The sequence below is a fragment of the Talaromyces amestolkiae genome (genome assembly GCF_001896365.1).
Source record: "Talaromyces amestolkiae strain CIB chromosome Unknown scaffold7.1, whole genome shotgun sequence".
In the NCBI taxonomy this organism is placed as follows: Eukaryota; Fungi; Ascomycota; class Eurotiomycetes; order Eurotiales; family Trichocomaceae; genus Talaromyces; species Talaromyces amestolkiae.
The window spans coordinates 1,093,219-1,104,948 of record NW_024468043.1 but is presented as its reverse complement, the minus strand read 5'-3'; the positions used below and the strand labels follow the sequence as shown (position 1 = coordinate 1,104,948).

The following is an 11,730-nucleotide window of genomic DNA, read 5'->3' as shown; positions in this document are numbered from 1 at the left end:
CTCCCTCCACTGGTTTCCCCACCGTGGGGAAAATGGGGGACGGCAAGGATAAATGCCGGTCCATAATCTCGGATCAGAAATGCGGAGATGCTTGAGTGTTGCATGATTCATGGATGTCTATTGCTTTGTATCTTCATTATTTCATACTGGCTGAGAAGAGTATTACGCGTCAACTGTTGGAGAAGACTGTCATAGTTTGATGCTAGTCTGTTCCTTTTCTCAACACTAAGATACGTCCTTTTTAGCCAAAAATAGAGACATTGCATATATATGCATTCCTTCACGACTATGTCAAACAAATCGCTGTGTCCATGCGTCAATCACCTCTTCCATCTCCCGTGCAACTCCCCAGTGGACCGACATTGCACGTAAGAGCGTTTTGATCGAGGTCAAATCATACAGCAGATTATGCACCTCGCACTCACCATCGAGTGGACTGAGAACACCCTGTATAAACATAGCTGTCCCTCGAGCACTTTCAGTCACACCGACCGCACCAGTGGAGGGTAGCGAATAACCATCGAACCCCGACAAAAGGACGACATCCCAGTCAACCGATGACGGGATGGCTATTTTCAAGGTAGATGCGAGTGCAAAGGAACTGTATGTCGTAGCAGCAGCAAAGAGACCACCAGGAAGGTAGACATCTTGAGCAACGCCTAGTGGCATGTGTGATGCTATATCTTGTATTGCAAAGGAATGCAACAGACATTTTCGTGCATTGGGCCCTTGGATCCATCGGTGGGGGTTAATGCCGGTCTCCTGTCTTGTCAAACCTCCGAATATATGCTGTGTGAGTCCGAACTGATAACACATCCGTCGAGCGCCGTTTGCAGTACTTTTGATTGTGTCCAGGCATATAGAGTGCCAGCGTAGTAAGGCTATCGAACGTTCGGTAGGTGATAATGTTCTGTTATTCAAGATATGCCGTCTTATCGTACATAGAGCTCGGGAAACATCAAGCTTCGATGGAATTCCCACTGGTGGACGCTCGGTACGGTTTGAAGCTGTAGCCAGACAATACATAGTTTCTAGTGCAATCTTGGTATTGAAAAGTTCCAGCTCTTGTTCCAGGATTATCGTGAACTGGTCGTCATGGTCTCTATTCTGTGGAGCAAAGAATCGATAGCAAAGATCATTAAGGCTATCTGTTCGCCGTTGCCTGTCGATGTCTCCAATACTCAATAGCCATTTGTCCGGAGAAGTCGCGTTAAATGCCGCATCACTAGCTGGCAGTGGCAAGGTGCTTATACTGGGCCACGGCGTGCCGAATCCGTTGCCGCTGTATTGAGAGACCACTCCATCGATGATATATAGTCCTAGGAGAATTCGAAGCTGGCTTTCTTTACCGACCCATAGCTTCCAGTAATGCGTTTTGCGCTCCAGCGGATCACTTTCATGTGGTAATTGGATGTCGTCTTTGGTGGCAGATTCGAACATGCCGCAGTATCGAGCCCAATGCATACTCAACCCGTAGAAGGTCTGACTAGTCATTCTCATTGTTCGATTCTACCCGAAAGACCTCGTTAGCCACTGCAAAATAATCTATGGGTGTTGAATGGATCTTACTCTCGATAGCGCGGCGTATATTTGGCTAAGTAGTGACGACAACACAAGCTGTACACCAGCACATGCATCGTATTCTCTCTTTTGGTTGATCATGGCTGTCCAGGAAGTTGCCATGGCAGTATGCGCAAGTCGCCATAAAATTTCGCCCTGTATGATAGACTCCCCGTTAGTGCCTTGTCATTTATAAATCACTGTCTGCGCCAGCCGAACCTTTTCAATACTCTCTTCCTTTCCGAGGAAGAGTGATCCGAGAGCAATAGCGTTAAGTAATACAGGTGCCGAACAGTCTCGCAGAAGAAAAGTAGGGCGGTGTATCACAGGGAAAATGGGAACAAACTTGTCAAAAAACATGTGAAGACTGCTGTCAAGAAATCTCGGAGTGAGGTCAGTGAGTTTCAATGGAGCTGTCACGCTATGTAGCTATTCGGATAATACAGTTAATAATGAACAAATATTTTGGTGATGGAAATTGATACTGACTGTTCGCCTGACAAGCCCGTTGACTGTTTGCACGGCTCGATGTCCGTCAATTGCTGCTGGCGAGAAATCTTCTGTATTATCATCATCATTGTCTCTGTCAAGATCATAGGTATCATGTTGGAGTACGTTCGGAAGTGACGGAGGTAGATGAGACTCATCATAGACTGAGGTAACCTGTCGCGTATCTGCCATTGATTGATCCCATGCCATAGGATCAAGCGTCAAGATGCTCTGTAAAAAGGTTTCCGAGTCCGGCCATAGCAACGAAGACGGTTCCTCTGGAATAGCTCGATAATTCGTTGCGGGTGCATTTGGATCATCGACAAACATGCTTGTACCTCCGGCATTGAGGCCAGACATACCGTCCACGGGTAGTCCAGAAAACATAGCCGCAGGCGAAGAATCATGAATATCCCCAACTCCATATCGTCTTTCGTTTCTGTCTAGATTTCTTTGGTCCGAATATTGATTTGAAGTTCTGTCAATCCTATCTAATCTTTCGGTATTATGGGTGCTGTGACGATTTGTTTCATGCCGAGTTTTGACATGTCTGCTTAGAACATCTCCTCTAGAGAAGCTTCTCTTACAGATTTCGCATCGAAACGGTTTGGCTCCAGTATCTTCATGATTTGCCAACAGAGCAATATCAGCATGTCAACGCAAGGACATTCGTTGATAGACTATATGCACTAACGTATTCGTTCATGTCTCTGTCATACATTTGTTTAGCGAGTAACACAAACGCGAGAGAGACCAAGAAATGTATGTTCATACTTGCAAGTGATCCTTCTTCGAATATGTCTTTCCACAAACTCCACACTCAAACTCCATCTTTGGACGATTCATGGCCGTGTTGCTATCTTCTTTGTTATCGCATTGGTTCCCCATGTTAGATGGAGGTCGTGGAGGTGGAGGAGGAGGAGGAGGAGAAAAAAAGTAAGGCGAGGTGGGCAATATTTAGTGGGGGAAGGAAGAGCAACTCCGCACTTTCCCCACGCTTTCCCTGACGTTCGATTATCATCCGTCGCCGAATGAGATTTCTTTCTTTGCAATCCTTCTTTCTTCCCGGGTTTTACCTGCCCAAGCAAATGAATCTCCGGTCCATGTCCCTGCAAGCTAATCTGCTTGCGGGGGTGGGTAAAGCCCATAAGCACGGACACATCTTACGATGGGGAAAGGAATCGTGGGGAAACTTAACTTTTATGAACTTGTCTAGTGCTACTTCAGCACATAAAGAAGACAAACCACTCTGAGCGCCGTCATGAAAGTGTCTCCTACCCTTGTATTAGCACGCGAGATATAATGGCATCGCACGTTTCAGAATTAAAAGGCAGCGATGTCGAGCAGATCGAGAAGGTAGATTTGTCTCGACTTAATCAAGCCCCATCACCTCAACACTATGAGCCCGTGACCGAAGAGGAAAAGGCTCTTGACCGAAAGATCAATTTGAAACTGGACGTTTTTGTGACATCGATTCTTTCGATCGGTTTCATTCTATGCGGCAGTAAGTCTTCAGTCATATAGATCTATGCACAACCGACGAAAAAGTACACTAATCATTACTGTGATTCAGTTGACAAAACGAATGTCGGCTTCGTGGCTACGAGCTCATTCCTCAAAGATGCGAATCTCTCAGCAGACACCGTTGGAAACGCCCTCTCGCTCTTTTCAGCTACCTATGTGCCTTTGCAACCGGTATCTTCCATGATTGCTCGCCGTGTCGGTCCGAAATACTGGCTAGCAGTCCTTCTCATCGTCTGGGGTGCACTATGCATGGCCCATGCCGGCATCAAAAACAATGCCACCCTTATAGCACTGCGTTTACTACTTGGTGCGGCTGAAACTGGTTATACACCCGTCGGTTACTACCTGATGTCGTTATGCTATCCTAAATATGCACTCGGTTTGCGTATGGGTGCGTTCTCAGGAATGTACTCCGTTGCCGGCGCATTTGCCGGTCTTATCGCATACGGATTCTTGCAAATCACCTCGTCCAGTCTCAAAGGATGGCAGCTTCTGTTTCTGTTTGAAGGTGGATTGACCATTCTCGTGGGCATTATTGTACTGTTCATTCTGCCTAAAAGTCTGGAGACAGCCTGGTTTCTGACTCCTCTTGAGCGTCAACATGCCTTCAACCGCATGCAAAGAGACTATATTTCGCACATTGACCTGGCTTCCGATGGCAACCAGATTGAAAATGACAACAATGATTCCATCACCATGAGAGACATCACTGATGTCCTTAAAGACTGGAAGAAGCTGTTGATTATACTTTTCAACATTCTTGCAGTTCTACCCGTCACTGCATTCACAACTTTCCTTCCCCTTATGGTGCAAGGCATGGGCTACTCGGGTGTGAAGGCTACTTTGATGAGCGTACCCCCATTCGTCGTTGGTACTGTCGGCTTGATAATCATAGTATGGTCTAGCGACAGATTGCAGGAGCGATCTCTCCACACGGCTTTTGGTATGGCACTAGCTTTAATCGGCTGTATAGTCATGGCCACATCTGATGATCCCCGCTTGCGATATGGATTCTCTCACGTATGTCTGGCTGGAGCGTTTGTTGCTGGTCCACTAGTCGCTGTATGGCTAGCTGGTAATACTCCTCTGCGAGTGAGTTTCATTGCCATTACTTTATCATCAGTAAGAGCACTGACACCTCACTTTTAGGGGCCTCGAGCATTCGTATTGGGTCTCAATGGCTGGACCAACATTGCTGGAGTCATTGCTGGTCAGATTTTCCGAGCAAAGTACAAACCATCATGTAAGATTTCTTCTCATTCAAATCAGAGCTTCAGCTTCATGGTGCTGATATTGACCTCCTGTAGACAAAACCCCTCTTGTCATCACCATGGTCTTGATTGCTGTGGGTATTGCCGGATTTATCTTCGTGCGCATCATGTACCAAATCGCAAATCGCCGTAGGGCCAGACTGATTGCAACTTGGGACGAGACCCGAATTGCAGAGGAAAAAAGTTCGGAAGTCAGAAGAGGAGATCAGCAGTACACGTATTTCTATGGCTACTAGTGGATGTACACTGAGTTACGGAATAGCCATAAGATTCAGATCTTCGATGCCCTGGCGATACAGCCAAGTCCTATTTGATTCAGCATAACATATATAACTTATGCTACGAAGTTCTAAGAGCTACTATGCCAGTATGTACCTTGTTTGTAAGGCATAAATAAAATAGTATAGACCTGTCATATCTCCCCTGGAACTAAGCGTGGCACAGCATAAATACGAACCACGTTAAGGCTGTGTATCACCCTCAGCGACCATGTTCAAAGCAGTGCTAGACGCTTAGAACTTTACACACCACTCTTGATTGTCTCTAGGTACAATTTCAACTAGCAACTCGTCCCTAGGCGCGGGCATACACGATGTCATGCGAAGAACCTTCAGCGACTCCGGCCATTTACCATTGTTCGATACGGGCTTCAGATCAAACCGAAGCAACAACAGAGCGACCAACGACATTACCCTGGTACTGATGAAATGAATGAAATGACGCCCGGAAAAAATTTTGGTACCGCCGTCAAATGCGCCAAACACGATCATATTGGTTCTCTTTGCACCAGGTCCACGTATGAATAGGCGGTTATCGAAGCTATTAACTGTGGGACCCCATACCGCCGTATCAATGTGTGGGACTGGAGAGACAGTCATGACACTTGCGCCCTTTGTCAAAACATATTTGTGATCAAGGATAATATCATCCCTTACTAGCCTTGCCGTAATGCCTATCTGCACGTGGCGCAAGGTCTCCTGCCATGCTGCAAAGAGAATTGGGCACGAAACCCAAACATAGCTAGGTCGATAATATCATAACCTTTGTCATCAACCTGGAAAACGCCTTTATCTCAACCCGGCACTCTCTGAGGACTATAGTGTCAGAGAGGACATGGTAGACCATACAGAGAGAGCTCGCCACGTTGCTGGTCAGGCATCTGGCCAATCTCGGTGGCTGCCACATCTCTACCTCGCAACCCGTGACCGATATTATGCCTATAACGACACTGAACAAAAAGAATTCATTAAGGATAGTAGTGTAAATTGCTGTCTAAATAGGAGATAGAAGATAAAAAAAGAATAAAAATAAAGAATGAATTCACCGAGCCTAGAATCTCCATCAACCGCTTGATTCTCGGGGCGGGGCGCCGAAGTCGTGGTTTTGCATGAGAAGAAATAAAGGGATGCCAAGTGATAAAGGCCCGTGGGAATATGTCTACCTCACCTCCCGAGATCAGCTTCAGTAAGATAGGCTTCAGGGCTTGATTTATCAGAGTCTTCCTCAGTGGGCGAGTTCTTGTCCTCTTCGATCTCAAGCATGAATATGAGATCTACCTGAGCCTCTTCGGATATTGCGAATTCTCCAGCATGATTGATATACTTGAAGTGAATCGTACCAATTAATTCGAGCTTATATTTTCCAGCCTCTAGAGTCCAATTCACGAGTGGAAATTTATCATCTCCAATTGCCTTGAACATCGCTTTCCCACTTCTGAAGACCGGCTTGCCATCTTCCGGCTGTGATATCGGCGTCAATATCATTTCCATTTCGGCTGGTTTCCCAGTATCAAATCTTCTTCTAAACACATCAATAGGGTATTTCTTGTCTGATTCCTTGACGTATTCTTTCTTAGAATTCCTGATTAAATGACCTTCAGATGGACACAGCTTTTGTTGGTCGATCCTCAGACATAAACTATGATCTCCAGCAACTAGCTTGAGAAGCTGCTTTTCCGAGACACCCTTGTTCAATGTTTCGAGTTCTTTCTGTTGTTTATCTGTAGCCACCAATACCAAGTACGGCTTAGGATAGTCTTTTGGGTCGTTCCGCTTCGCGTCGGACATTGTGTTATCTTCGCCCGGGGTGAGAACTTGCGACTTATTTTGGGTGATTGATATGGTCTTTTGTGTATTCGATGGCTTAGAAAGATCAAATGGAGGACAGAGAGTCTTGAAGTATTTCTATTGCTTATATAGTCCACAATACCCAACTGTGACTATATAAAGGCTTGGATGTGTCATTAGGTGAGTCAAAAATGACTTTCCATTCTGACCATTAATATGATTTTTTTGTTGAACTTGACTTCAATTTGCTGCGATGCATAAACATCAGATGAAAGAGTTAGTGTTCTGACATACGAGGTGTTTCAATTTATCGGACTTGGAATGACAGAGCTCAGTCATGTTTTTTTCTGATCTTTGATTTGAAATGCTATAGTCATCAAAAGATAAACCAAGTCATTTTGCTGTCTCAAAGCAGCGCGAAAATTTCATTAAAATCCATGTGTGTATAAGCTAGAGGAATTGTGAGTAGCATGAAAAGGAAGCTTGACCTGATCTTTAAATCTTACAAAGGGGGCTACACACTAATTAATATTATTATAGACTTCAGGGACTTTTGGGAAGATAGAGCATTATATGATGGATTAATGGATTTCATCATCCTAAAGCTTCAGGGACTAGGTATATAAGCTTTAGCTTTGATGCAGATCTTACGAGCTGCAATACTTGCTATGGTATAATGCTTCTGTAAGATCATAAAAGCTAGGTATCAAGACCACCAACTGAAAAGTAAGTTTGTCTGAGATATCGCCACTGCTTACCTGCAATGGCTGTTCATCAAAATAGGGGTGATATGAGCTGCCTAGTCTCTAAGGTGTCACCAGTATACATCGAGTCACTCCTAGTCCGCAAATTATCATTCTGTGTTCAGAATTATCAATATTGCTTGAATTGGAATTTTTTTTTTGACCTTTCAAATAGACTGTAGGAATTCATACCTGTCTTCACGCAAACCCGGCCTGCATAGCTGCTGACGAGGTTCTTAATGGGTACAAACAACATTTACGTCAACAAGGATCACTGGGCCATTGAAGCTAGAGTGCATGTAAATCAGGAGTGTCTCGCTCAAGGCAGCTTCAATTATGCATGCTTTGGCAGGGAATGTCACTTGGTACGAGTTGGAGATATGATAGCCATTTTCAGTGTTTCCTCATTTGTAGTCGATTTAAATGTGTGAGGTTGTGATGTGCATCAAAATTCTTTTATAGTTTGCAGCCTTGTATACATCCATGGATGATAAGAATGAACCAAAAGTTTACCTATATCTCGGATGAGTTGTAAGGATATTATGGCAATCTGATTAGAATCTGCAAAATAAGATTTTGGTAGAATTAGATAGTACTTGGGATGTCCTACTACCTTCACCACTTTTCTTGGGTCAGTCGACATATGGGCGACAAGGCTCTGTATTTAGGCGCTCTCAAGACTCAACAACCTCGACTCTAAATTGAAGAAACCTTTGATCCCCATCTTTCACTACCTGGCTCTTCTTACCAGTAGCTAATCGTGGCACAAAACCCGGAACTTTTTGGATATCCTCATTGATCACTTTACTGAGCTTCTCATCATGACCAGTGTATGCGCTCTTCATCAGAATTCCCAGATCCGCGGAATCCCCTTTATCTCGCACCCGAAGCTCAACAACATCATTTGTTAGTATAGAACCGGTTTTGGGTGGTATGCCGTATGGGGATTGGAAGGTGAACCACGCTTTTTCGGACTCGCTAGTAGGGTATAGAAAACCCGAAGCATCGGTTCGTGAAATGCTATCGGTTACACCGAGATACTTGGCACCTTTGCGCATTGATTTATTAAAGAGATAACTCTTTACTCCGTAGGGATGATGCTGTTAACGTGTAAGTTTTGTGCTATGCCGTCCTTTGTTACTTGATAAATGATGTTAGAAGTTTCTCACCTTGCTATCTTCTCCCTTTTTGGCCCAACGTGCCAGTGTCCAGATCGCCCCGGGGTCGTGATGGTCCTCTCCAATCCTGACCCCTCCGGAAGAAACTTGTCGCTGAAGATCTTCCTTGGAAGTCCCGAAAGACGGGGACTCATTTGGATATGCCTGGATAATATTTTCAACCGCACGTGCTATACAAAGTTCGTTAGATATCCCCAACTAAAGTCGAAGACGAGGCAAATTAAATAATGTTTACTTACCCAACGGGTTTTTTGTAGTTGAGGCAATAAGGGGCAATCCTGTAGTTGTCTCGAAGAGTTTGACATCGATATATACGTGTTTGCCGGTCTCGAGTGGTTCGTATCCAGCGGCTCGCTCAATTTTCTCTTCAAAGTCCTCAAACCCGTCAAAGGTACTGATGAGTTTGGAGAGTGCTATGGGGGCATCATGCTGTCGTGCCGGAAATTTGATCAGATATTATCTGATAGACAGAAAGAGAATAACATACCTCCACAATGCGCCAATTGTAAAAGGAGCCTACGGTGGAACACCACTTTGGTGGACTGATCATGGTGCGTTAGTAATGTGACCAAAAGCAAAGTATAACGGAACTTACTCGTTACACAGAGTGGTGTCCCCTCCAGTGGCTTCCCAGGACAGAGTGCTAGAGAAGTCTTGCTTGTCCGTGCCGGTGTCCTTCTGTTCTCCACTAGACGAGCTACCTTCGGCGGAAAATGAACCATACCCCCCAGAGAAAGACGCAGCGGCGGCAATTTTGAGCTGGTTTTCACGCTTTGACTGTTCTGATTCTGATTTTGACTTGATGTGGGTGGAGGATGTAAGTTTACCACCAAGTTTGACTCTCTGTGAGAAAACATCGCCTGTAGACTTATCAGGCCACGATTCATTTCAATGATTTTAATAAAGGAACACATCCTAGGGCCTGTGACTGACCGTATTTCTCTCTGAAGTTCTCAAGTGACGGTTGGTCTTTTACCTTGGCAATGTCTTTCTTGACCTCCGGTGTAAGTTCAAGCGAGTTAGCGTCCAAGAATACCGTCACTCGCGGAAACTGATCATGTTAGAACCATGCGCCGAGACTCATGCATTGGAAGAGGAGATTTACTGACGTTATATGTGATATGGATGTTATCTTCTTTATCGGATTTTGCCGTCAGGCTCTGTTCCTGACGCCCCTGTTGAAACCCAGCCTTCACAGCCGCTGAGACGCCCCAGAAGCTGCCACCACTAGTAATTGAGATATATTAGCGTTGAAACTTGCCATTTGGTTTCCAACGTCTCTTACGCAGAGGCTTCAACAGATGAATTGGAGAATGAGCTTTTAGCTAGTGATGACTGCAATGCTGTACTAGTCTCAATGACATTGACATATGAGGAGTCGTCGACTTGAAATCTCGGGATTCGAAACGAGAACTAATGAATGAGATCAATATAAGAAATGTGAAGAACTTCTTTCGAACAGAAGTGACTATCTACCCTCAAAGATGGTGCATTAACACCTTGGGAATCATTTGAATCAATTGCTTTACTCGGGGGCGCTGCAACTTCATAATCGTCAAAAATTCGTTCTTTCAATCTGAACGCTGTTCGAAGATGGAGAATTAGTATGACATCAACGGCATCCGGGAAAGATCATATACCATTATAAGGAGACCGCTCAACGCCTATGGGTATTGTTTGGGCCTTTTCCACCACCTCTCCCTTTTCATTTTTCTTGGCCGGTTTAGGCTCGAATGCAAGTTTATATCCGCTCAAGAGGCAATTGGTTCTTGTAATGACACTCCAATCCCTCTCGTTCAAGTTTGCTGCAACCCTGAACAACACTGTAAAAATCTTGGCCAAAAGAGAGACAGGATCAATGACCGGTAACTCACGATCGTTTGCCGGTTGCGGATGCCCTCCACTTGTCAGCATTAAAAGCAGATGACAGGAGTTCTGCTCGTATATCTTTAAGTTCTGGCGCTGACTAGGCCAAATTAGTGACATTGTAGGAATGAAGGACAATCGACGATTACCTGGAGTTTCAAATCGAGTTGCTTCTTGAGAAACTCCTTAGCAGGGTCTTCCAAGTTTTGCTGTACCTTTCTCTTTTTATAGTAAACTTTGAGAAAATTAACACCGGAGCTAGCTGTTCCCTATAGTATTCCAACATTAAGCACATTGTGCCGTCTAGTAGGTGTCGCACTAACCTTCTCTTTGGACTTGCTGGTTGTCTGATTTTGATCATTCTCTTGATCCCCCTCAACTTTATCATTATCGTTTTTCCCGCTACCTGCATCCTCTTCATCATCCAATTGATTCAGATACACACTAAACGTCATACTATCATCCATCTCAGCACCAACGGTGTCGCAAAAAGGAGTCGTCACACTGGGCAAACTGTAAGCCAAAACATAATATACGATCCTCAGAACAACGGTGCTCATACTCAGGCGAATCGAAAACCTTCTTCTGCACAAGAAGACTGCGGATGAATTCAAGAGTGATTTTGTTCAAATCTTGCTCAATAGGCATTTGAAGGGTCTTCTTCTGTTTGATAGATTTGGTGCCGGGCTCATAGTTATAGACCCGGAGGATAGTGCTCTCAGAGACGGTGTTCTGGTTTTCTGCTTTTGCCGACGACATGTTGGACGAAAGATTTTTTTTTCGGTAGCTGGACTATGAGAATACGAGTAGCAAGAAACAGTCAGAATAAGGCCGTACAGAGGACAACCCTCTAAATTAAAAGATCATTCGGGCTCAAGTTCACAACTCAAACGTCATTCTCGATTGCGCCTAAGATTAACATGAGACACCCACTTTTAAGAACTCCAGCCCGAGTCTATTTCAGCCAGCCACAGCGAGCATGTTATGTGTCAATTCTCCTCATTTTCGACGTGGCCAATGCAGATCATCCGTA

At 44.7% G+C, this 11,730-nt stretch overlaps 4 protein-coding genes across 4 annotated transcripts; 1 reads left to right on the top strand and 3 right to left on the bottom strand.

The window, feature by feature from the left end:
* Window positions 1-291: 291 nt before the first annotated feature.
* On the bottom strand, window positions 292-1,500 carry BHQ10_004414 (uncharacterized protein; the record flags this gene model as incomplete). The annotated part of the gene is made up of 3 exons (XM_040876777.1): window positions 292-659; window positions 711-881; window positions 942-1,500. 3 exons carry the CDS (start codon window positions 1,498-1,500, stop codon window positions 292-294), a joined length of 1,098 nt encoding a protein of 365 aa, XP_040732918.1.
* Window positions 1,501-3,351: 1,851 nt separating this feature from the next.
* BHQ10_004413 (uncharacterized protein) lies at window positions 3,352-5,080 on the top strand (the record flags this gene model as incomplete). The annotated part of the gene is made up of 4 exons (XM_040876776.1): window positions 3,352-3,553; window positions 3,623-4,665; window positions 4,723-4,816; window positions 4,881-5,080. The coding sequence occupies 4 exons, from the start codon at window positions 3,352-3,354 to the stop codon at window positions 5,078-5,080; spliced, it is 1,539 nt and encodes a 512-aa protein (XP_040732917.1).
* A 1,206-nt stretch (window positions 5,081-6,286) lies between these two features.
* Window positions 6,287-6,910, bottom strand: BHQ10_004412 (uncharacterized protein; the record flags this gene model as incomplete). Its single annotated transcript, XM_040876775.1, has 1 exon — window positions 6,287-6,910. The coding sequence occupies one exon, from the start codon at window positions 6,908-6,910 to the stop codon at window positions 6,287-6,289; it is 624 nt and encodes a 207-aa protein (XP_040732916.1).
* Window positions 6,911-8,327: 1,417 nt separating this feature from the next.
* Window positions 8,328-11,456, bottom strand: BHQ10_004411 (uncharacterized protein; the record flags this gene model as incomplete). The annotated part of the gene is made up of 14 exons (XM_040876774.1): window positions 8,328-8,753; window positions 8,823-9,001; window positions 9,071-9,260; window positions 9,319-9,373; window positions 9,427-9,691; window positions 9,765-9,882; window positions 9,941-10,058; window positions 10,117-10,244; window positions 10,308-10,414; window positions 10,472-10,644; window positions 10,706-10,797; window positions 10,847-10,966; window positions 11,021-11,201; window positions 11,260-11,456. 14 exons carry the CDS (start codon window positions 11,454-11,456, stop codon window positions 8,328-8,330), a joined length of 2,349 nt encoding a protein of 782 aa, XP_040732915.1.
* Window positions 11,457-11,730: the final 274 nt, after the last annotated feature.